The sequence below is a fragment of the Triturus cristatus genome, chromosome 1_2 (genome assembly GCF_964204655.1).
Source record: "Triturus cristatus chromosome 1_2, aTriCri1.1, whole genome shotgun sequence".
Taxonomy (NCBI): Eukaryota; Metazoa; Chordata; class Amphibia; order Caudata; family Salamandridae; genus Triturus; species Triturus cristatus.
In genome coordinates this window covers 1,137,813,234-1,137,837,175 of record NC_140580.1, presented here as the reverse complement: position 1 = coordinate 1,137,837,175, position 23,942 = coordinate 1,137,813,234, and the positions used below count along the sequence as shown (strand labels likewise).

The window sequence follows — 23,942 nt, the reverse complement described above, 5'->3', positions numbered from 1 at the left end:
CAATACTGTTCAAAGGAAGACGAGAAAACAAAAGTAGCACTTCACTGGCAAACTCTGATGCTGGTGTGCTTGGATGCAAATAAAATCAATCTGGCCACCTTGCAACCCCTCTGTCTTACTTTATTTCGCCCCCCCTGGGAACAACAATACTGTTCAAAGGAAGACGAGAAAACGAAAGTAGCACTTCACTGGCAAACTCTGATGCTGGTGTACTTGGATGCAAATAAAATCAATCTGGCCACTTTGCAACCCCTCTGTCTTACTTTATTTCGCCCCCCCTGGGAACAACAATGCTGTTCAAAGTTAGACGAGAAAACGAAAGTAGCACTTCACTGGCAAACTCTGATGCTGGTGTACTTGGATGCAAATAAAATCAATCTGGCCACTTTGCAACCCCTCAGTCTTACTTTATTTTGCCCCCCCCTGGGAACAACAATACTGTTCAAAGGAAGACGAGAAAACGAAAGTAGCACTTCACTGGCAAACTGATGCTAGTGTACTTGGATGCAAATAAAATCAATCTGGCCGCTTTGCAACCCCTCTGTCTTACTTTCTTTCGCCCCCCCTTGGTACAACAATGCTGTTCAAAGTTAGACGAGAAAACAAAAGTAGCACTTCACTGGCAAACTCTGATGCTGGTGTACTTGGATGCTAATAAAATCAATATGGCCACTTTGCAACCCCTCTGTCTTACTTTATTTAGCCCCCCCTGGGAACAACAATACTGTTCAAAGGAAGACGAGAAAACGAAAGTAGCACTTCACTGGCAAACTCTGATGCTGGTGTACTTGGATGCAAATAAAATCAATCTGGCCACTTTGCAACCCCTCTGTCTTACTTTATTTCGCCCCCCCTGGGAACAACAATGCTGTTCAAAGTTAGACGAGAAAACGAAAGTAGCACTTCACTGGCAAACTCTGATGCTGGTGTACTTGGATGCAAATAAAATCAATCTGGCCACTTTGCAACCCCTCTGTCTTACTTTATTTCGCCCCCCCTGGGAACAACAATACTGTTCAAAGGAAGACAAAAAAACAAAAGTAGCACTTCACTGGCAAACTCTGATGCTGGTGTACTTGGAAGCAAATAAAATCAATCTGCCCACTTTGCAACCCCTCTGTCTTACTTTATTTCGCCCCCCCTGGGAACAACAATGCTGTTCAAAGTTAGACGAGTAAACGAAAGTAGCACTTCACTGGCAAACTCTGATGCTGGTGTACTTGGAAGCAAATAAAATCAATCTGGCCACTTTGCAACCCCTCTGTCTCACTTTATTTCGCCCCCCCTGGGAACAACAATGCTTTTCGACGTAACACGAGTAAACGAAAGTAGCACTTCACTGGCAAACTCTGTGATGCTGGTGTATTTTTATACAATATAAAAAAATCAGGGCACTTTGCAACCCCTCTAACTTATTTCGATTCACCCCCCACCCCCCTACGCTACCAGCACCCACCGATCACAACATAGCCCCCCTCCCCAGCCCCGAAACTGACCTTTACTCTCTGACGCGCAGGAAGCAAATGGCTTCCTGTGCCTCGGAGAGCAAAGGGGAAGCCTCCGATGACATCAGCGCGCCTCGTGCGCTGTCGTCATTGATGACGTGGGCGGGGGGGGCGGGGGGAGGCAGGGGAAGGTCTTCCCCTGCCTCCCCAGCAAAAAAAAAAAGATCGACGAATCACGGGGGGAGCGCCAGTGCTTCCCCCAAGGGTGGGTCCCATGACGAGATGGTCTCGTCATGGGCACAGCGCGACTGTGCTCCATGACGAGACCATCTCGTCATGGGCACAGAAGGGGTTAAATGTTTTAAAAACAAAAACAATGTCAGGAGCAATGCCAATAGCTCTAACTTTAACAATGCCAAGACCATTGCATTGTAAATGCTTGTTCTATTTCTTACATGAAATTTCAAAAGTCTTGTCATTGTTGACTTTTTCCATCAGACTTTATAGCTTTATTAAAAGGGCGGGACACCCTTTTTAGGTCTCGGGAAGTCCGGAGAATTAATGTTTTGGAGAAGAGGGACTTGAACCCGCCCCTCTTTTCTCCTCTTCTCCATTGGCTGGCCTCTTAAATGCTGGCCAGCCATTGGAGAAGAGGCTTTGTCTCTCCGAACAGGCCCCGTCCTTTTCGGGGTCGTGTTTTTTGCTACTTTTCTCATTTTCTCCTCCAGCCAATGGCAAGAAGAGAGAAAAGAAAAAAACACGCCCCCGAATCCGAAAACGCCGCAGCCTTTCTCCGAGGCATTTCTGCTTCGCCTCGGAGAAAGGCGGTGGTGTCCCGGCGTCTGATTTGAAAAGTGGAACCTGTCCTTATAAAACAGCTTGCTGTGGCTGAGGAAGCCAGGTTGAAAATATTACACCCAGGCCTCCTCGAGAGCAGGCAGTATGGCGGCAGCCATTTTGTACAACGCAAACAGTTTCCAGATTTCCAAGTGCTCCATCCTGCGAGGAAGGCTGCCATGCCTCGCTAATTCACGACAGATGTGGGAGCAAGGGCTGGACTCTGCGTTCCTAAACGCAAGGAAACGGAAGGGTTCTGTAATCTTAATAAAAAGACGAGTTCTCTGCAAGGCGAGCACATTCTGGCTATTGTTATGAAGACTAGTTATGGTAGTCTATTTTGTGAAACATTTTTCTGGCAAGCCGGGAAGCATGATTCCGTTACTTTGAAAATGCAACTAAGCGTAATTTGCACCAATGGGCGGTCCGATACGGAGAGAGGCACAGAGGTTCGTTGGGAGGCACTCTCTTAGGCGCGTGCATTGGTGACCGTGGAACCAAGATCGATGCTTTCTAATCCCAGCTCCCTCAGTTAGCTGTATTGAGTGCTTTTAATAATAATAATAATACAGCATTTTCTAGAGCGCGAACAGCTACCTCACAAGGAGGTGTCCCGGCGCTGAACACAGGCAGGGATACAGATACCAATTCAAACAGTTAGCGTGGTTGGGTGAAGAGCCAAGTCTTCAACATCTGCTTAAAGCGGGGTTCGGAAGGGGCCTGCTGAAGCTCTGGGGGCAGTGAATTCCATAACGTCGCCACATTGGCCGAGAAGCATGATTCCGTTGCTTTGAAAATGCAACTAAGCGTAATTTGCACCAATGGGTGGTCCGATACGGAGAGAGGCACAGAGGTTCATTGGGAGGCACTCTCTTAGGCGCGTGCATTGGTGACCGTGGAACCAAGATCGATGCTTTCTAATGCCAGCTCCCTCAGTTAGCTGTATTGAGTGCTTTTAGTCAAATAATGTCCTCGGCTCTGTGCCTCACCTGCCGCAACTGGTAGCGCATAGTAACAGAAACAATGCTGTCACGTAAAACACTTGCATAAAATAAAATATGTTCTAGTTGATCTCAGCTACCGGTAAGGGGCGCATTCCAATCCATAACTTTTTTTTAATCCACTACCCAGATCCAGACAGAACGGCCATATGCAAATTAAACTTGACCATGAGCCAAAAGACGTCCGTACCGAGCCAAAAGGCCAGGTGGACCGTACAGGACCACAAGCAACCACAGACCGGTTTCGGGCCTGTCTGGGCCTCTTGTCATATGCACCATGCGTCCAATTATACTGCGAGCACGGGGCCCACGTCGTGGCATACCCTACACCACAGTCCTCTCTCTGGCTGAGATTAACTGAAGCATCACATTGTTGAATTTCTTGTCAACGCCTAGACATGCCCATGTACGTAACATAACTCACTCGAAACGGAGGGACCTTTTACAGCTTACTAACTGTGATTGAACCACAGCACTCAATTTGTGTATCTCCTAGTTAGTCGTGTTCTTGGGCTGAAAATACCGAGCACGCTTACCAAGCTAGGCTGTCTCTCGCCCAAGAAACCAAGTACGAGAGCGGACCAGTCTGTGCAATATGTGTGATTACCAGGTGACATCATGTCAGCGAGAAACTATTTTGTAATCCTGAGCGTTTTTTTTTTTAAAGAATCTACTGCATTTTGGGAGTTGCAGTCTTGTCTATGTCATATTAACCAACCAGATTAACACATGCAAATATTGATTTGTAAAACGAAACCGCAGGACGGGAAACCTGGTAGTGTTCCCCATCACACGAAGCCATCTGGTCATTTTTCAGTTGATTCCGAAACGCTGATTCTCACCGCCAGCAGGGCATCATTTTCACGTTGGGCGTTTTTTTTCGGGTTTTCGCTTCAAGCCTTGTAGTTGGAGATCGATGTTGACGAGTTACGACCTGAACGCCAGCTAACCTTTCCCTTCCTGAGCACACTGTTGCATAGCAAACCTGAAGCAATCTGGATTGCTAAATAAATCTGCAGTGAATGTTATATTAAAATATACATTTTAATTGGCTACGAAAGACGAGCATTTCCAGACTCTTTCGACACCTGCCCCGGGCATACGGCGAGTCGGGCGCGCTGGGGAGGGAGGATGCACCGCACCTTTGGAGGGGGAACTCCCAGGCTTGGAGCTTCTGTCGCGTTCACAGCCAGAAGAATGCTTTTTGTTTATGTTTTGTATCTACAGGTGCATGGCGGGTGATCATATAGAGAAAAGTACTGATGAGAAAAGTGTCAATAACAATGCAGTTTCTTTAAATGTTTTAAAAACAAAAACATAAACAAAAATAATATCATGAGCAATGCCAATAGCTGTAACTTTAACAATGCAGAGACCGTTGCATTGTAAATGCTTGTTATTGTTAAGAAACCTTATCAGTTATTGATTTCTGTCCTTCCTTTTTTAAAGGGATCTGCTGGAGCAGTGGCTGCTATTATAGCCAAAGACTCGTACATCCAGAACCTGGCCAAGAGGGTTTGCGCCAACCAGAATCAAGAACCAAGGAAGAAAGCGCCAGGTACGCTTCAGTAATGCATTTCCTGTTGTTTAACTCTGGATAACTGACCATGTCTCAATACATGTCCTTTATGGCGCTGTAATCCCATAGTGGATGAATTCAAAGTTCTCCCCTATTTATCTCTACCCTTTCCCCTCTTCCTCTCCTTTCGTCCTCCTGGGGACAGTGGCTTCTCAGTGACCTTCCATAATGCAAATGTATTCGCATTGAACCTGCCTCTGCTCTGGGGTACATATATTATCACACCAATTCCTTAGAGTTACCGAATTATTTAATCCGTATGTACCTCACTACACGTCAGTGCTTCATTTGAGCCGGTGGAGGCCACCTGAACTTACTTTTGGGTACAGGCACTTATTTTTTCATTTCAGACATTTCCAGAGAACAAGAGAGGCAAAAGCACACAAATAGGAGAGACCGAGGAGGAGAAAGATGGAAGAACCGTCACAAAGGAAGAAATCAGAAACCTATAACAGTGGGATGAACGGGCAGGGAGTTTGTGGTAGTGAATTAAAGAGGCATGAGGTGGATTTAAGACTACCTACCTTTGTATTCAGCACACGAACATTTAAAAGCGCTGGCCGCGGACGCTTGAGCGTAGCTTTAGGCACCAGCTCTTTTTCTTTTAAAAAATTAAGCGCTGCTACTTGTCATTATAAAGTCTTTATTCATTACTATAATATGGTATTCCAGCGCTCCAACCAACTCTTGTATTCATCCATCTCTGTTAAAAATAAGTTCAATACAAACTTCTGAAACGAAAAAAAAAAGATTTCATATGCGCATAAGTCTGGTTTAACTGAAGATCTCAGGAGAGGACGCTGTTTCTTTCTGGGCCCAGCAGTGGAGCTTCTCCTTGCATTTCTCTCCTTCCATGTCCGAAACTTCTGAAACCTTTGAGGCATCTCCGAGTGCTGCTTTCTCTTGTTATACGCCATTTACAGCGGTTTCACTCTCGAAGGGTCTCTTCTTAGGGCTGCCTAACGCCCTCCCATCCATCACTGTTGCTGCATGTATCATGTTGGCAACAATGGCGGGTGTTTGCTAACACTAGTAGCTGTTTAAGCATGCTCATATTGTATTATGTTCTTGTTTGTCTCTGGTTGCATGACAGTTTCCTGTTCACTTAACTGTTATGTGCGTGACTTTGGTGTCTGAAAGGTCTGCTGGTGGGCATCGACATGTAACATTGGCATCAAATCTGTCCTTTGCCAGCAGATTAGAGATGGCCTAGCTCCACACCATGCCAAGACTGCAGGAAGCTGATGTTCATCACAAGGCCACACAATGTCTGCCTGTGGTGTCTAGGTTGTGGACATGACCCGAAGGTGCTCCGAGATTGGAAGATAGTCAAACGCAAACAGCGAGCTGGGTTGAGATCCAAACAGCGAGGTGGGTCGCGCTCCAAACAGCTAGCCTGCTCCCTGTCCAGCTCCAGGTTGCCATGTTCCATGAGGCAGTGGCGTAACGAAAGTTCAAGGGGCCCCCCTGCAATATACATGGAGGGGCCCCCCTCCAGATTTATTCCGGAGCGCTCAGGCATAAGTACTATGCCGAGGGGGCCCCCTGCAGCTCAGGGGCCCCCCGCACCGCGGGGGATGCGGGGACCTGTGTTACGCCCCTGCCATGAGGTTGAAGACCACAAATGCTGCACGTCCCTAATTTGCCACTTCCAATCCTGGAGAAATGCCTTGAGATCGGCATATGCAAAAGAAACAATTGATGGACGGAATGCTGGCAATGCAAACATTCACCCGCAGTCACAAGGATCTGGGTTAAATCCATCATTCTTTTACGAACTACACCACCCCAGTTTGGACCTAGCCATATGCAAATCAGTCTTGGCCCTGTTCCTTGTGGGAACAGTCCAGCCCGAACTGCCGAGCCAGGTCCTCCCTGGACTGGAAACAAGCATCCCAGCTTGAATCCAGTGGTGTAGTGAGCACGGGACCCACGTCTGGGCATACCCTTCCTACTTATGGCGACATATGCAAAAGAAACAATTGATGGACGGAATGCTGGACAATGCAAACATTCACCCCCAGTCACAAGGATCTGGGTTAAATCCATCATTCTTTTTCTCACCACACCACCCCAATTTGGACTTAGCAATATGCAAATCAGTCTTGACCCTGTTCCTTGTGGAAACAGTCCAACACGAACTGCCAAACCAGGTCCTCCCATGACCGGAAACAAGCATCATGGGACCGGTCTCAGGGCATCACCCGTCATCAGCCAGGCTAGCTTGAATCCAGTGATGTAGTGAGCACGGGACCCACGTCTGGGCATACCCTTCCCACTTAGGGCGACATTGGACTGTTCCCATTGGTCGCAGGGTCAAGACTAATTTGCATATGGCTGGGTTCAAACTGGAATGGCTTGGTTAACAAAAAATCAATGGATTTAGGTCCATATCTCTGTACTGGGGTGAATGTATGACATTGTCCTACATTCTGTCCATCAATTGTTCTTTTTGCATTTGTCACCCCGAGTGGGACGGGTATGCCCAGACGTGGGTCCCGTGCTCTCCATGCCACTGGAGTCAAGCTATCTTGGCTGATGAGGGGTGAAACCCCAAAACCGGTCCTAGGATGCTTGTTTCCAGTCCATGGAGGACCTGGCCTGGCAGTTCGGGCTGGACTGTTCCCATTGAGCGCAGGGTCAAGACAGATTAGCATATGGCTGGGTTCAAACTGGAATGGCATGGTGAGCAAGAAAACGGTGGGTTCAGGCCCAGATCTCTCTACTGGGGTTAATGTATGACATTGTTCTGCGTTCTGTCCATCACTTTGTTCTTTTTGCATTGGAGAGAGACATAACCACTGCCGGACTGGGAACTGAAACCAGCCCTGGCAATTCTGCTCAGGGGGGTGGGGGTGCAGAGAAGCACTGGGGGGGAGGAGGGTGCTCGGGTCAAGCATTGCTGCACTGTTGCAGCTTTTGTTACAAGGGGCGATATTGCAGCATTGCTGCAAAACCGGCTCCTGTCACTACACCGGCCCCCACCCTTCCGGATCACTGGGAATACGCCCGTTGCCCGATACGGCCAGTACCGCCCTTGACATCACCATACTTATAGGGTACCTCAATGCGAAGATTGGAAGTAAAAAGACTGGGTCCGAAGAAGTCATGGGCAATCATGGTCTTGGCGACATGAACGAGATTTCTGGAAGGTTTGCATTGTATTCCCGCAAGAAACACCAACATAAAGATTGGAGCTCCACCAAGACTCTCTGCAAAATCCAAGCAAGAAAGAAAAAGAAAGCTCGAGTCCACACCAGCTGAACAACAGCAGAAAATGTAAATGCTCAAGGCGAATATACCAAAATCATCAAGGAAGCAAAGAGAAGCTAGAGAGCTGACACGTGAAAATTCATCGATGGTCTTGCCACAGAAGCCAAGGAAGCAGCAAACCAGGGAAACTTGGAAGAACTCTACGACATAACAAGGAAACTCTCCGGCAGATATAGCAAACCGGAAAGATCTGTTACAGACAAAGCTGGGAATACGATCATGAGCAATGAAGGACAACAATGAAGATGGGTGGAACACTTTGAAGAACTGCTGAAACAGCCCGTGCCTCAGTCTCCCCCAGGCATACAACCAGCTGCCAAGAACTTGCTATTCAACTGCAGCAGACCAACCAAGGAAGAAATACGGCAAGACTTCAAACATCTGAGAAATGGGAAGGCAGCAGGACCTGACAACATTCATTTAGAGGCACTGAAGGCAGACATTGAAAGATCAGTATTTATACTCTACCCCATGTTGTGAGAAAGTGCCATCTTTCTTGCATGGCATGCCCCCACTTTTTGCTGAATTGCTGAATGTACTTTGACTGAGTGGGCCCTGGGTCCCTGCCAAGCAGGTGCCCAGGGCCTATGTTCCTTCCCTAAAACCTAAAATCCCAAATTGGCAAACCCTGGCCACATGTCAGCCCCTGGTAAGTAGTAAGGGCTGCAGCACTTATTGTGCCACCCTTAGAGGCCCTGTACCGTAACACAACCACACTTCCCTCGCAAACAAAGAGTCGACATGGCACACACCCCTGTGTGCCATGCCCACAACCTACACTGCCCTGGCATACATCAGCCACCCCTCTAGCTGGGTGCCCTATGCCAGTGGTGTGGGCACAGGAGCATGAGCCATGTGCCCCTACAGTACCCAGGTCCATTCCTGGGCCCTGTAAGTGCAGTGCTGCCATTTAAGAGTACGTGGTGCTGAGAACTCGTCAAACACGAACTCCACAGCACCATAATGGCAACACTGAAGACTGAGAAGTTTGGTATCAAACTTCTCAGCACATTAAACCCGCACTGATGCCAGTGTGGGATTTAATGTGCAAAGCACTACAGAGGGCATCTTAGAGATGCCCCCTGAAACCTAACCTACAAGCCACGTCTGGTCTGGGAGGCTGCCTAGGCTGCCACACAGCAGACATGTTGCTAGACACCTGGGTGGAGAGCCCCCGCTATCATGGGCCTGCAACAATGCACATCCTGGGCGAGGTGCTAGGTCTCCTCCCCAGGATGGACAGGGGGAAGCTTCAAAGGCATGCCGCCTCTGTGAGCTTCTCCAGGCCACTTGCTGTACCCAGCAAACTGGCCCCCACCGGTTCTAACCCCCACTCTGGTGGGAAGACTGGCCAGAAACCCCAAATAATGTGCCAGCCTGCCAACCCCACCCCTCAGGTGGGGGAGGCGAGGTGAAGCACATCTCCGGGCACTCGCCATCTTGAAGATGGGAGGCCCTGCCCAATCAGGACTAGGCTACCTCCCCCCCTCCCACAGGAGAGTGGCAGGATAGGGGGTGTACCCACCCCAGGGCAGGGACCCATTGGTCCCTGCCCTTTACCTACCTGTAACACCCCTAAATCCAGTATTTAGAGGCACCCTGAAACTTCCTATTCCAGATTCCGAAAAAGCAAAGGAGAGCAGGAAGAAAGAAGACCCGCCGTGCAGCTGCTAAGAAGAGGAAGACACCAACTGCTTTGGCCCCACCCCTACCGGCCTGTCGATCCTCGATCCTGGTCCTGTTAAATCCCGGCACCTCTTGTGGCCAGCAACCTCACAAACCCCGGAGGACCTAGCTACCTTGTGACTCTGAGCATCTGGGACTCCCGACGCTCCTGACGACGCCTGCAGCCTCAGAACCAGGGACACCCCCAACTGCGATCAACAGAGGGTAAGATTTCCCGACACCAAAAGGCAGCCCTGAACCCGGCGCCCTGCGGCCCCCTGTGCCTGACTCCTGGGTACCTACCTATCCTCCAACTACCCAACTTACCTCTCGAAGTGGTGGCGGCACCTGAAGCATCTTCGTCCCGAGCTTGCAGCCTTTGTTCATCCTGGAGCTTTCCCATTGAAATCCATTGAGTGCCCGAAGGCTCAAAAGCACCCTGCACCCAGGCGCCCGAGTGGCCCTGGCAGTGTAACTGCTACTCCTACCTTTTTCCCCATTTGCCCTGAGCAAGTGACCAGGAGCCCAGCTCCCACAGCCGTGTGGCCTGCTAGTCAGCAGCCACCAACCAAGGCCCCTCTGCCTCCCATAGGATAACATTGGGCCTAACTCACTGTGCACCCGGCTGCCCCAGTGCCGCTGAGGGTATAACAACTGTACCAACCTGACCCTGGGAGACCCCTGAGTCTATGCCCAGAACCTTAACTCTGCCAGTTGAGTACTTACCCAAAAGCCGATAACCCAATTGTCTTCTATAGGGTAACATTGACTGGTTTCTCCTGAAATTTCTTCTAAGTGTGGAGTTTCTAAAACTTAAAACATTCACCTAAAATCACCCGAGTAACGAAAACAGAAATACTCACCTGCTATTAGGAGAGATCCCAGTGCTGGATCTTGGTGCCCAGCACTGACCCTGAAAAGTACTCACAACTGTACTTACCAATAAACCAATTTTCTTCCATAGGAAATCATTGACTGTTTTTCTGTGAAATTTCTTCTAAGTATCGATTTTTGCAAACTACAAATATTCTTTAAAAATCATACAAACTGTGAAAACGTAATTACTTACCTGTTTTCGATAGAGGTCCCAGTACTGAGCCTAGGAGCCCAGCCCTGGATTACAAAAGTAACGAGAACATACTTTACCTGTAACTTGAATTTTCTCCCATAGGGCATCATTGACTGTTTTTCTATGAAATTTCTTTTGTCAACTTTTAAAATAGCAAAATATTGCCTAAAAATCACAACAGTAACTGAAACAAATTTACTCGCTTGTTTCCAAGACCTGTCCCAGGACTGAATCTAGGATCCAGTCCTGGAATTAGAAAAGTAATCCTAAAAGTAATCTATTGCAAATAACTTAAAATTCACGTTGAGTTCAATGTATTATTGTGTTTGAAATTGTGTTGCCTATTGCAACAACCTGTAACTATTACCTACAAAAGTCAATTGCATATTGCAAAAGTATTTAACTAAAGCCTCTCATTCTGAGAAAGTATATTTTGATACCTATTGTTGGCTCTAAAATAAATCAACCATATATTTTTTATACAAACCATTGGCCTAGAGTTCAGTTCTTGAGTGTGTGAGACCATTTGCTGACTGAGTGTGTACAACAAATGCTTTACACTGTCCTCTGATACTGCCTTACTGCTCGACCAAGCTACCACTTTAGAGAGTAAGGTTATATCTAACTTTAGCCTCTGCCAAACCTCTGGGGACTGTGGACTCTGTACACACTGTACCTATTTGGGAACAGTATATACAGAGCCACTTTCTCACGCATGTTTGTAAGAATCTGGGAAGAGGAATAGGTGCCATCAGAGTAGGCGGATATCTGCTCAAGCTCCCCAAGAAACGTGACCTGAGTAACTGTGCAAACTACAGGGGCATAACCCTTCTATCAACTCCAGGCAAAGTGTTCAACAAAGTCTTCCTGAACAGAATGAAGAAACAAGTCAACACTCAGTTACAAGACCAGAAAGCTGGCTTCCGCAAAGATAGATCCTGCACAGACCAGATTGCAACACTGCGCATTATCATTGTGCACTCAGTGGAATGGAACTCTTCCCCCCCACCCCCTCCCCCCAATGTCATACTCATCAATTAGGCGAAGGCATTCAACAGCGTGAACAGGGAGACTCTTTGTAAACTCTTCCGCTACTATGGTGTGCCAGATAAACTTATAAGAATCATTAGGAAATCTTACAAGGGAATGACCTGCAAAATAGTCCATGGAGGACCACTCACGAAAGCCTTCGGAGTGAAGACTGGAGTCCGCCAGGGTTGTTTGCTCTCGCCTTTTCTCTTTCTGCTGGCCATAGACTATCATGAAGACATCCACAGCAAGAAAATGAAATGGGATCAAGTAGACACCTTGGACGCAGCTCAATGACCTGGACTTTACTGATGACTTGGCCTTTCTCTCCCTTACCCATCTGCAGATGCAAGAGAAGACCGACAAAGTGGCAGCCACGTCAGCACAACTTTGCTTCAACATCTACTGGAGAAAAACCAAATTCCTGTAGGCTAACACGGCCAGCACAACTGTAGTCACTGTTGCAGGTGATGCACTGGAAGAGGTTGAGGCCTTCACCTTCCTGGGAAGTGTCCTAGACAAGCAGGGCAGCACAGAATCAATCAATCATAGTATTTATAAAGCGCACTACATACCCGTGAGGGTCTCAAGGCGCTGGAGGGGGGGGGGGGCGCTGCTACTGTTCGAAGAGCCAGGTCTTGAGAAGTCTCCTGAAGGTTAGGAGATCTTCGGTCGGTGTGCCGCAGGCGGATGGGGAGGGTGTTCCATGTCTTGGCGACGAGGTGAGAGAATGATCTGCCGCTGCCGGTCACTCTTCGGATGCGGGGGACGGTGGTGAGGGCGTGGTCTGCGGAGCGGAGCTGGCGGGTGGGGTTGTAGAGGCTGAGTCGGCTGTTGAGGTACGCTGGTCCGGTGTTGTGGAGTGCCTTGTGTGCATGGGTGAGGAGCTTGACGGTTAACCTCTTGTTGACGGGGAGCCAGTGCAGGTCTCTCAGGTGGGCTGTGATGTGGCTGCGGCAAGGGATGTCGAGGATCAGGCGGGCGGAGGCGTTCTGGATGCGTTTGAGCCGTTTCAGGTGTTTGGCCGGGGCTCCTGCGTAGAGAGCGTTGCCGTAGTCCAGCCGACTGCTGACGAGGGCCTGGGTGACCGTCCTTCTCATTTCGGTGGGGATCCACTTGAAGATCCTGCGAAGCATGCGGAGGGTGTTGAAGCAGGAGGAGGAGAAGGCGTTGACCTGCTTTGTCATGGAGAGGGTGGAGTCGAGGATGACCCCTAGGTTGCGTGCGTGGTCGGTGGATGTGGGGGGTGCTCCTAGTGCAGTTGGCCACCAGGAGTAATGCCAGGCCGAGGAGGTGGGTCCGAGGATGAGGACCTCTGTCTTGTCAGAGTTCAGTCGGCTGTTTCTCATCCAGTTGGCGATGGCCTGCATTCCTTCGTGGAGGTTGGTTTTGGCGGTGTGGGGGTCTTTGGTGAGGGAGAGAATCAGCTGGGTGTCGTCGGTGTAGGAGATGATGTTGAGGTCGTGTCGTCGTGCTACTTGGGCGAGCGGTGCCATGTAGACGTTGAACAGCGTTGGGCTGAAGGATGAGCCTTGGGGGACGCTGCAGATTATCTCTGTGGCTTCGGAGCGGAAGGGGGGAGGTGGACTCTCTGAGTTCTGCCGGAGAGGAAGGAGGTGGTCCAGTCCAAGGCCTTCTCTTGGATTCCGGTGTCGTGGAGGCGTGTTCTTAGTGTGCGGTGGCAGACCGTGTCAAAGGCGGCTGACGGGTCCAGGAGGATGTGGGCAGTGGTTTCTCCGTTGTCAAGCAGGGTCCTGATGTCGGTGGCGGCGATGAGGGCAGTTTCGGTGCTGTGGTTGCTGCGGAACCCAGACTGGGACGGATCCAGGATGTTGTTTTCTTCAAGGAAGCTGGTCAGTTGTTTGTTGACGGCCTTTTCGATGACCTTCGCCGGGAACGGGAGCAGGGAGATGAGTCGGAAGTTCTTGAGGTCCTTGGGGTCCGCCTTGGGTTTATTGAGTAAGGCGTTGATCTCTGCGTGCTTCCAGCTCTCCGGGAAAGTCGCTGTCTCGAAGGAGACGTTGATGGTTTTCCGGAGGTGGGGTGCGATGGTGCTGCTGGCTTTGTTGAAGATGTGGTGTGGGCAGGGGTCTTCCGGGGCTCCGGAGTGGACGGTGTTCATGAACTTGATGGTGTTGTCGTCGTTGATGTTGGTCCAGGCCAGAAGGCGGTTGGTGCGGGTGGTGGTCGTGGGAGCAGGGGTCTCAGCAGTTGCTGTGGTGGTGACGGCATTGAAGCTGTAGTGGATGTCTGCGATTTTGCGATGGAAGAAGGTGGCCAGCGAGTCGCACAGGTCTTGAGACGGTGGGATGTCGTTGGTGTTGGAGCTGGGGTTGGAGAGTTCCTTCACAATGCTGAAGAGCTCTTTGCTGTTATGTGCGTTGTTGTCTAGGCGGTCTTTGAAGGAGGTCCTTGTGGCGGATCTGATTGTGGTGGTGTCTGCTGGTGGCGTTCTTGTGAGCTGTGTAGCTTTCCGGTGTTTGTTCATGGGTCCAGTTCCTTTTGGGTTTTCAGCAGGTTCGCTTGGAGGTCTTCGGTGAACCAGCTGGCTCTCTTGCAGGTGTTGGGGGGTTTCTTGAGCGGGGCGAAGGTGTTGGCGCAGTCGTCGTTCCACTGTCTGAGGCTGCGGTGTCTGGGTCGGTTGGGTCTGCGGGTGGGCTCTGGGCAAGGGCGGTGGTTAGCTGGTCCTCGGTGACCTTGCTCCAGTTGCGGCGAGGCATCTGTTGGTTGTGGTGGTGTGTGGTGGGTTTCCGGAAGGTGAAGTGGATGCAGCGGTGGTCGGTCCAGTGGAGTTCGGTGGTGTGGTTGAGGGAGACGTGGGTGTTTGCTGAGAAGATGGGGTCAAGCGTGTGGCCGGCGGAGTGGGTGGGTGTTGTGACGAGTTGTCTGAGTCCGAGGTTGTCGATCAGGGTGGAAGAGTTGGAGTCGTTGCTCTCGAGGTGGAAGTTCAGGTCCCCGAGGAGGATGTAGTCCGTGGAAGCGAGGGCGTGTGTGCTGATGAAGTCGGCGATGGAGTCGCTGAACTGCGGTCGGGGTCCGGGGGGTCTGTAGATGAGGGTGCCTCTGAGGGTGGTGTTTGGGTCGGTGTGGATCTGGAAGTGCAGGTGTTCGGCGGTGCTGAGGGTGTCGTCGGTGTTGGTTGAAACTTTGAGAGTGTTCCTGTGGGCGATGGCGATTCCTCCTCCTACTCCGTTGGTGCAGTCCTTGCGGGTGATCTTCTAGCCTTCCGGGATGGCTATGGTGATGTCGGGTGCCGAGGAGGGGTTCAGCCAGGTCTCCGTCAGGAAGGCGATGTCTGGGGTGTTGGTGTCGAGTAGGTCCCAGAGTTCGACGGCGTGTTTGCGGGCGGAGCGGGTGTTGAGCAGGATGTATCTGAGGAAGTTGGGTTCTTCGGTGGGCAGATTGGAGGGCTGGATGCTGGTGAAGCTGCAGTTCCGGAAGGAGAAGGGTCCTTGGGTGCGCTTCGGGGCGGCCAGGCAGCAGGTGCGTGATCGTCCGGCATTGAGTGCGTGAAGGGTGTTGGAGTCGTAGCGGAGGCGGGCGTCGTGGTGTTTGCGGGGGCCAGGGGTCTTGGCGCTGGGCGCGGTCCAGGCGCGGACGGGGGCAGACGGGCTTGCCTTAGGCGCGCCAGCGGCGCAGCCTCCATATGTGGGGCTGAGGAACGGAGGAGCAGCTGGGAGGCGGGAGCGGGGCTGCGAATGGGAAGCAGGGGGCAGGGCCGCAGGGGACGCAGAGGCGGGAGATACGGGGGGTGAGCGGGCGGGGGTCACAGAATACAAAAGGGGACACTGGGCAAAATGGGGGCACAAGGGGGAAGGATAACAGTGCTGGAGACGGTCAGGGACACAGAAAAATACAGAGGAAAAAAGACAGTAGTTAATACAGCAGATCGGAAGCCAACGTCAAGGTAAGAATCGGTCAAAGCAAGGGCTCCTTTCATTTATCTAAAGAAGATTTGGCACTCCAAGGACTTAACGTTGCAAACCCATATGAAGCTTTTTTAACACCAACGTAAAATTGGTCCTTTTGGAGCAGAAACGTGGAGGACAACAGTAACCACCACCAACAAATTCCAGTCCTTCATCAACACCTGCCTGAGGAAAATCCTCCAAATCTGCTGGCCAAACACCATCTGAAACAACGAGCAATGGCAGCAAACTTTACAACTCCCTGCTCATGAAGAAATCATGAAAAGATGCTGGGGCTGGATAGGTCGCACCCTCCGCAAGCTGCATAGAACACCACTAGACAAGCCCTCACTTGGAAACTGTGAAGGATAAAGGAAAAGAGGAAGGCCAACAAAAACCTGGCCTCGAGGCAGACTGCAAGGAGATGGGTAACACCTGGAGTCAAATTGAAAGAAAAGTCCAGGGCAGAGATGGCTGGAGAGCCCTAGTTTATGTCCTATAGCCCAGAAGGGTAGTAGGTGTAAGTGAGTAAGAACTCTAGGAAAATGTTGTGCAGTTGAAATTCCAAGGACCCAATTCTGCTGCCATTGTTTGAAACAAAGGCTGTTTCACACCCTGAATTCCTAGTACCGCTGTCGACCCGCAGCACATCGAGACCTTAGAGATCTTTACATAGCCTATGCTGCAACTTTTCACTGTGATGCCTGCTCCATCAAGAACTCCTTCAATCCCCACAGAGCCCCAGAGGCTTTCTGTCAGGCTCCGGCCAGTGGGTATGACCTGAACTGACTCCAGTGGCCCTCCACCCGATTTTCTGCTGGCACTGGCCCCTATTACTACTCCTACACTGAAGGGCTCGTCCATTCTGACTGCCCCGGCTCCTGCCCACCGCACATGCAACACCCGTTTCTGATATGGAACCATTGCCTGCCTGCACCCAGATTGTGTTTGAATGTGAGATTGCCAAGGCACAGTCTCTAGCTTGGACGTCCCTCGCCCCCATAACTCACCTGATTTAAAAAAAATATGTTCGAGGCATATGAGCTGCAGATTACACACTTTTGCATAGATCGCCATCTGGTGTTGGGCCCGGATATTTGCAGTTTGTTTTTCCTCTTAGAAAGTCTTTGGAAGTCACGAGGTCGGTGACTCCTCCCTTGGTTCGTATTGCGCATGGGCTTCGGCTCCATCCTCAGATTGTTTTTTTCCGCCATCGGGCTCGGATGTAATACTTCGCGCTCCGGTTCCGAACATTCCAGTTCGACGATCGAAGCGGAATCCTCGCTCTCCGCGGTATTGTTTAGACACTGATCTCCTTAATCACCTTCTTCTCCGACGCACCTTCGATTCCAGTCATCGACGGCGGCCTTCGGGCCTATCCAGGCTCCAGTCCCGGCTGATGGAAAGAACTCCATTCAAGAAGTGCCCTCGATGTGGGTCCAAATTCCCCCACACAGATCTTCATGAGGTGTGCAACCTCTGCCTCTCCCCTGAACATGAGGCTCGAGACTGTCCTGCCTGCAAGTCTTTTAGATCCAAAAAGACTATTTGAGATCGAAGGGCCAGACGAAAAATGGCGCACTCCTCGACCCCCGTTCCAGTCGACATCTTCGGGGACGACGTCGAAGCTCCGGGACACCAGCACACCGAAGAGGACCTCGTCAGTGCTTCCGAAGCCGACAACTCGGCTCTGGAGGACATCAACCCGGCACAGAGGGTCGTGAGTAAAATACCCCCTCCCACACCCGCGCCGACACCCAAAAAGGCTTCGGTCACGCCTTCGGGCCTAGGCAAGACCAAAGACACTGCTTCGAAAACCCCACCTTCGGGCCCGGTGACGAAGCCAAGTAAGCCTTCCGGGGGCTCGGGCTCGAGCCAGCCTGCCAGCGGTGCCGAAAAACACCCTTCGGCACCGAAGAAAAGATCGGCCTCTACCTCGACACCGAGCTCCACACCAAAGCCCTCGGTGTCGAAACCCAGCCTCTCGGTGCCGACCAAACATCATAAGGCCCTCGGCACCGACACTCCCGCGCCGAAGCCTGTCTCGGCACCGAACAAAAAATCGGAGGTTCCCAAAAAAGCACGGCACAGACAAGCCTAAGAAGCCGTCGGCCCCGAAAACGTCGGCGCCGACCGAACAACCAGTGTCGCAAGACACTTAGCAAGGATCCAAAAACTGGACATTTGGCACTCTCTTCTAAAAAGAAACATTTGGACAAACCAGCTCCACCTCCACCTCCAAATAGGAAGGACTGTGCTACCTCCCCTTTCAGAGTGCCTTCCCCGCCTCCTCCACCTCCTCCACCCTCTCCACCTCCACCCCCTCCACCTTCTCCACCCCTGCCTCATCGCTCTCCGACCCCGTCTCCAGACCATGATGATCAGGGGGACCCATACTACGACCCAGCAGATGTGCCACAAGACCCCACTTCTACAGGATCCCCAGACCCCTGGGATGATTATAATAATCTAGACATTCCAGATGTCCCACAAGATGACCTCTATCCATCCAGGCCATCGCCACCAGAAGACTCACTAGGTTTTCACCACCTACTTCAGAGGGCGGCACATTATCACGGGGTAGAGCTACACACTGACCCAGTAGAGGAAGATTTCCTCCTAGACACCTTTGATACTGCACATAGGTCTACTGCTATACTACCTATGCTAAAAGGGGTAATAAAACATGTGCCAGAGGTTTTTAAAGACCCAGTCAGGGCTAGGGTCCTAAACCCACGCATAGAAAAGAAGTATAAAGCTGCCGCTACAGATCCTGCCTACATCAAAGGGCCAGCGCCACTGGATTCCCTAGTGGTATCCACCGCAAGAAAAAGATCAAATTCCCAGGCGTCAGACGAAGCACCACCACCTGACAAAGAATCAAAGCTCCTGGACGCGTCAGAACAACGCAGTGCATCACAGGCAGCTAACATATTATCGCCAACACTCAAACGCTATTGGCCAGATACGACAGAGCACATTATGATGAACTAGAAACCATCATGCACCATCTCCCAGAAAAATATAAAAATAGGGCCAATGAATTAATACAAGAGGGTAAGACCATAACTAATACCTCTATACGCTGTGCCTTAGACGCAGCAGACACAGCTTCCAGGGCCATTAACACCAATGTCCTACTCCGTCGACACGCTTGGCTGAGAGTGTCAGGCTTTAAACCCGAGGTACAAGCCTCCATATTAAACTACCCGTTCGATCAGGAACATTTATTCGGTCCAAAGATAGATGAGGCCCTCGAGAAGATGAAAAAAGATACAGATACGGCTAAATCTATGGGAGCCCTACAGTCACACCCTCCTATACGCTCCTTTCGGCGCTCTTCCTTTCGGGGCACGGGCAGAGGCTACTCCTCAGATAGCGCATCCATGTCCTACAAATCCCCTCCTCAGTCCACCTTCACAAAAGGTTATCAAAGAGGCGGCTATAGAGGCAATAATAATAAAGGCAGAGGCAAAACAAATACCGCCCGCTCTGCCACACCGCCTACCCAATGACTTTCCCCTGCTCCCTCCAGACCATCCCACTCCGGTCGGGGGCAGACTGCAAAATTTCCTTCACGTCTGGGAGTCCATCACATCAGACAAGTGGGTGACCCAAATTATTCGTTCAGGGTACTGTCTGGAACTCACATCTACCCCCCCCCAACATTCCACCTAGGCAACGGCCAATGTCACAAGAACATTCCACGTTACTAAAACAGGAGGTGATCTCCCTCCTACAAAAACACGCAATAGAACAGGTCCCCCACGATTAGCAAAATGCAGGGGTCTACTCCCTATATTTTCTGATAACAAAAAGAGACGAGACTCTACGACCTATCTTAGATCTCCAGCCTCTAAACACATACATACATTCGGACCATTTTCACATGGTAACACTTCAGCAGGTATTTACGCTCCTCTCCCAGAACGACTTTCTCACCACACTGGACTTGAAAGACGCGTACTTTCACATTCCGGTACACCATGCCCACAGAAAGTACCTCAGATTCGTAGTGGGCGGGCAACACTACCAGTTCAAGGTGCTCCCATTTGGGGTCACAACAGCACCACCGGTATTTACCAAGTGCCTAGCGGTAGTGGCGGCACACTTCAGAAGACAGCCCATTCATATCTTCCTGTATCTGGACGACTGGCTGATAAAAGCCGCGTCCTACAACCAATGTGTGCACCACACCGCCACTACAATCCAGCTACTTCATCAACTAGGCTCACGGTGAACCACCAAAAGTCCCAGCTAACACCATCCCACATAAAGCAATACCTCGGTGCCACCATAGACACCTCAAAAGCCATTGCCTACCCCAATCCGGCAAGGATCGCAAGGATTCAGGCTTTGCGTCAAAAATTCATACTTCAACACTCCCTCCCAGCAAGAGTGTTTATGCAACTGATAGGGATGATGGCCTCTTGCATTTTTATAGTACCTCATGCAAGACTCCAGATGCGTCCACTCCAAGAGTGCTTAGCGCGCCAATGGAACCAGGCCCAGGGGCAACTGACGGATCTGGTGTTGGTAGACGGTCGCACCCATCGCTCTCTGCAGTGGTGGAACACCACACATCTTTCCAGAGGTCGACCGTTCCTGGACCCGGTTCCACAAATAATCCTGACAACAGACGCATCGCTCTCCGGCTAGGGAGCTCATCTACTACACCTCACAGTGCAGGGCACATGGACGCCGCAACAAAAGTTACTCCACATCAATCATCTGGAGTTACTTGGTAGCCCTAAAATCCTTTCACACACAGATTTTAGGCAAGGCAGTCCTTATCCACACAGACAACATGACCGCCATGTACTACATCCAAAAACAAGGCGGCACACACTCTCCACAGCTCTCTCAACTAGCACAGAGCATATGGAGATGGGCAATCCCACACAAAATCTTGCTCCTAGCCCAGCATGTCCCAGGAGTCCAGAACACCATGGCAGATCTGCTCAGCAGACAGACGCAGCAGATCCACGAGTGGGAACTTCACCCGCAGGTTCTTCACCCGTTCTTTCAGATGTGGGGGCATCCACAGATAGACCTATTCGCCACCCACGAAAACAAAAAATGCCAAAGCTTCGCCGCCAGATACCCACACCCATTGTCCAAAGGCAATGCGATATGGATGAACTGGTCAGGCAAATTTGCATACGCCTTTCCACCTCTCCCACTAATTCCATTAGTGGTGCGAAAGCTACAACAGCACTCCCTCGCACTCATTCTAGTTGCTCCAACATGGGCCAGACAACCATGGTACACCACGCTGCTGGAACTCTCAGTAGTGCCACACCAAAAATTACACCTCTCACCATGCCTTCTAACCCAGAACCATGGAGAGATCAGACACCCGGACCCAACTCAGCTCAACCTTGCGATCTGGCTCCTGAAATCCTAGAATTCGGATACCTTAACCTTCCCCCCGACTGTATGAATGTTATCAGAGAAGCTAGACGTCCTACCACTAGAGCCTGCTACGCTGCCAAGTGGAAAAGATTTGTTGTTTATTGCCATAACAACACAATCAATCCTCTAGATACATCCATACAGCACATAATATGCTACTTACTACACCTACAAAGATGTAACTTAGCACATACATCCATTAGGCTACACCTCGCAGCAATTGCCGCTTACTTACAAAACAGACAGCACCCATCACTTTTCAGAGTGCCTGCCATTAAAGCCTTCATGGAAGGCCTAAAACGAATAATTCCCCCCAGAGTGCCACCCTCACCTGTGTGGAACTTAAATATAGTGCTCACAAGGCTAATGGGACCGCCTTTTGAACCCTTGCATATATGCGAACTACAATTCCTCACATGGAAAACAGCGTTCCTTGTAGCCATCACCTCCCTTAGAAGGGTCAGTGAGATACAAGCACTTACTATACAAGAACCTTTTCTCCAAATGCACCAGAACAAGGTTGTTCTCCGTACCAACCCAAAATTCCTCCCCAAAGTCATTTCCCCTTTTCATCTAAACCAATCGGTAGAATTACCGTTTTTTTCTCGCAACCTCAAACTGTTGCAGAAAGGGCTCTACACACACTGGATGTTAAAAGGGCCTTGCTTTACTATATCCAGAGAACACAACCTTTCAGGAAGACAAAGCAACTATTTGTCTCTTTCTCTCCACCTCATAAAGGCAACCCCATCTCTAAATCAGGGATAGCTAGGTGGATTGTAAAATGCATACAGATTTGCTACCACAAAGCAAAACGCACGCTATCTGTTCCCCTTAAAGCCCACTCTACAAGAAAGATAGGGGCTTCTAGGGCTTTTCTAGAGAACATCCCATTAGATGATATCTGCAAGGCAGCTACATGGTCAACACCGCACACTTTCACTAAACATTACTGTGTAGATGTGCAAACCAAGCAACAAGCTAGTGTGGGCCAGGCTGTACTAAAACACTATTTCAAACCACTGCAACGGATACCGGTGGTCGCCGCTAAGGTTGGGAACTGCTATATAGTCTATGCAAAAGTGTGTAATCTGCAGCTCATATGCCTCGAACGGAATATGCTACTTACCAGTATGCATCTGTTCTTGACATGTAGAGCTGCAGATCTACACACGCCCACCCGCCTCCCAGGCTACCTGCAATCTGAGGATGGAGCCGAAGCCCATGCGCAATATGAACCAAGGGAGGAGTCACCAACCTCGTGACTTCCAAGGACTTTCCAAGAGGAAAAACAAACTGCAAACATCCGGGCCCAACACCAGATGGCAATCTATGCAAAAGTGTGTAGATCTGCAGCTCTACATGCCAAGAACAGATGCATACTGGTAAGTAGCATATTCCTTGTTATTTTTGTGAAGACTTCAGCAGATCACGCTATCAGCCTTGTGCAGCAAGTGCAGTCAATGCTGGCAGGGGTACTATTCCTGTTGTTTTCTGGTGCCCCGAAAAAGGGAGGACTCTGTGTGAATCTGAACCTTTGAACAAATTCAAGATGTTGACTTTGTCCCAAGTCCTTTCACCCCTGTATACAGAAGCTGGATGCTGTCATTGGACTTGTAGAGAGTGTACTTTCATGTTTGCATCTCCTGCACTCTGGCAGACTCTTCCTACAGTTAATGCTTGGGTCAGGGTACTTCCTATTTACCCTTTTCTTCACCTTGGCCCCAGGGGTGTTAGTGAAGGTTATGGTGGTGGTCGCGGGCTACCTTCACACGTTGGGGATATTCCCTTACCTCGACAACTGGCCAGTGAACACGGGCTAGCTGCAGTCAGTCGTGGTCCACCGACAGATAGTCACCCTTTTGTCATCCTCGGACTTTCTATCAACAAACTGAAAAGCCCAAATCAGTTTGTGCAGAAGATTCCCTTAGTAAGAGCTATTCTGTATACAGAAGTGTGGGAAGCATTTTTTATTAACTAGTTACACATATCAAGAAAGAAGACATGACCCCGGTACAAATGCAAAGACTTCATTTCATTGTTCAGAGCCAGGTTGATTAAAAGTTTACACTAGAATAGGAAAAGAACTAGACATGCAGGAGACAGATATTTTACAACATGCTTTAAAGGATCTTGATGCACACTTTTCACCAACTGTTCAGGCAGTTACAGTTTTTTACAGAGAAAACAGGGAAATAATAAAGGGATTGATGCCTACATGGCTTCACTAAACATACTAGCATTAGTATACTGTTTTGGCACCTTCCATAATTAATTCATTTGTGACCAATTGATGAGGCATGTTAATGATGTCAGAAATCAAGATCTTCTGTGGGATAAAGTATAGTGGGACTCCTCCCTAGAAGATGTTCTTACTGTTGTGCCAAAAGCTGAATTAAGAGGAAGGTGTGTCGAAGCTGTAATACCAAAAGATTAAAGTATTGTTGTTGCCAAAGTTAAAACAAGTTGTGAGTTATGTTATAGGTGTGGTGGCCTAGATCATGTCGCCATTAGCATATCCTGTCCTGCACTCAACCAACTATGCTCTCCATGTGGAATTGTAGGACGGCATTGTAGGATGTTATGACAGAGTTTGCAAAAAAACAAATGGAGATGAGCAGTCTAAATACAATTGTAAAGTTAAATGTGTCCATGTAGGGGAAGAAAAGTGAAGTGACTGAGAAAAGTTGGGAAAATGAGTGTTTGTTAATGAAGAAAATG

The 23,942-nt window shown here is 49.8% G+C and overlaps 1 protein-coding gene across 1 annotated transcript in view; it reads left to right on the top strand.

Annotated features, from left to right (window-relative positions):
• LOC146868835 (surfeit locus protein 6 homolog) overlaps nt 1-23,942 on the top strand; it is a 189,806-nt gene that overhangs the window by 49,527 nt on the left and 116,337 nt on the right. Inside the window, exon 2 of the mRNA XM_085624356.1 lies at nt 4,733-4,841. Within this exon, the coding sequence (XP_085480482.1) occupies nt 4,733-4,841 (109 nt within the window). The remainder of the gene's footprint in view (nt 1-4,732; nt 4,842-23,942) is intronic.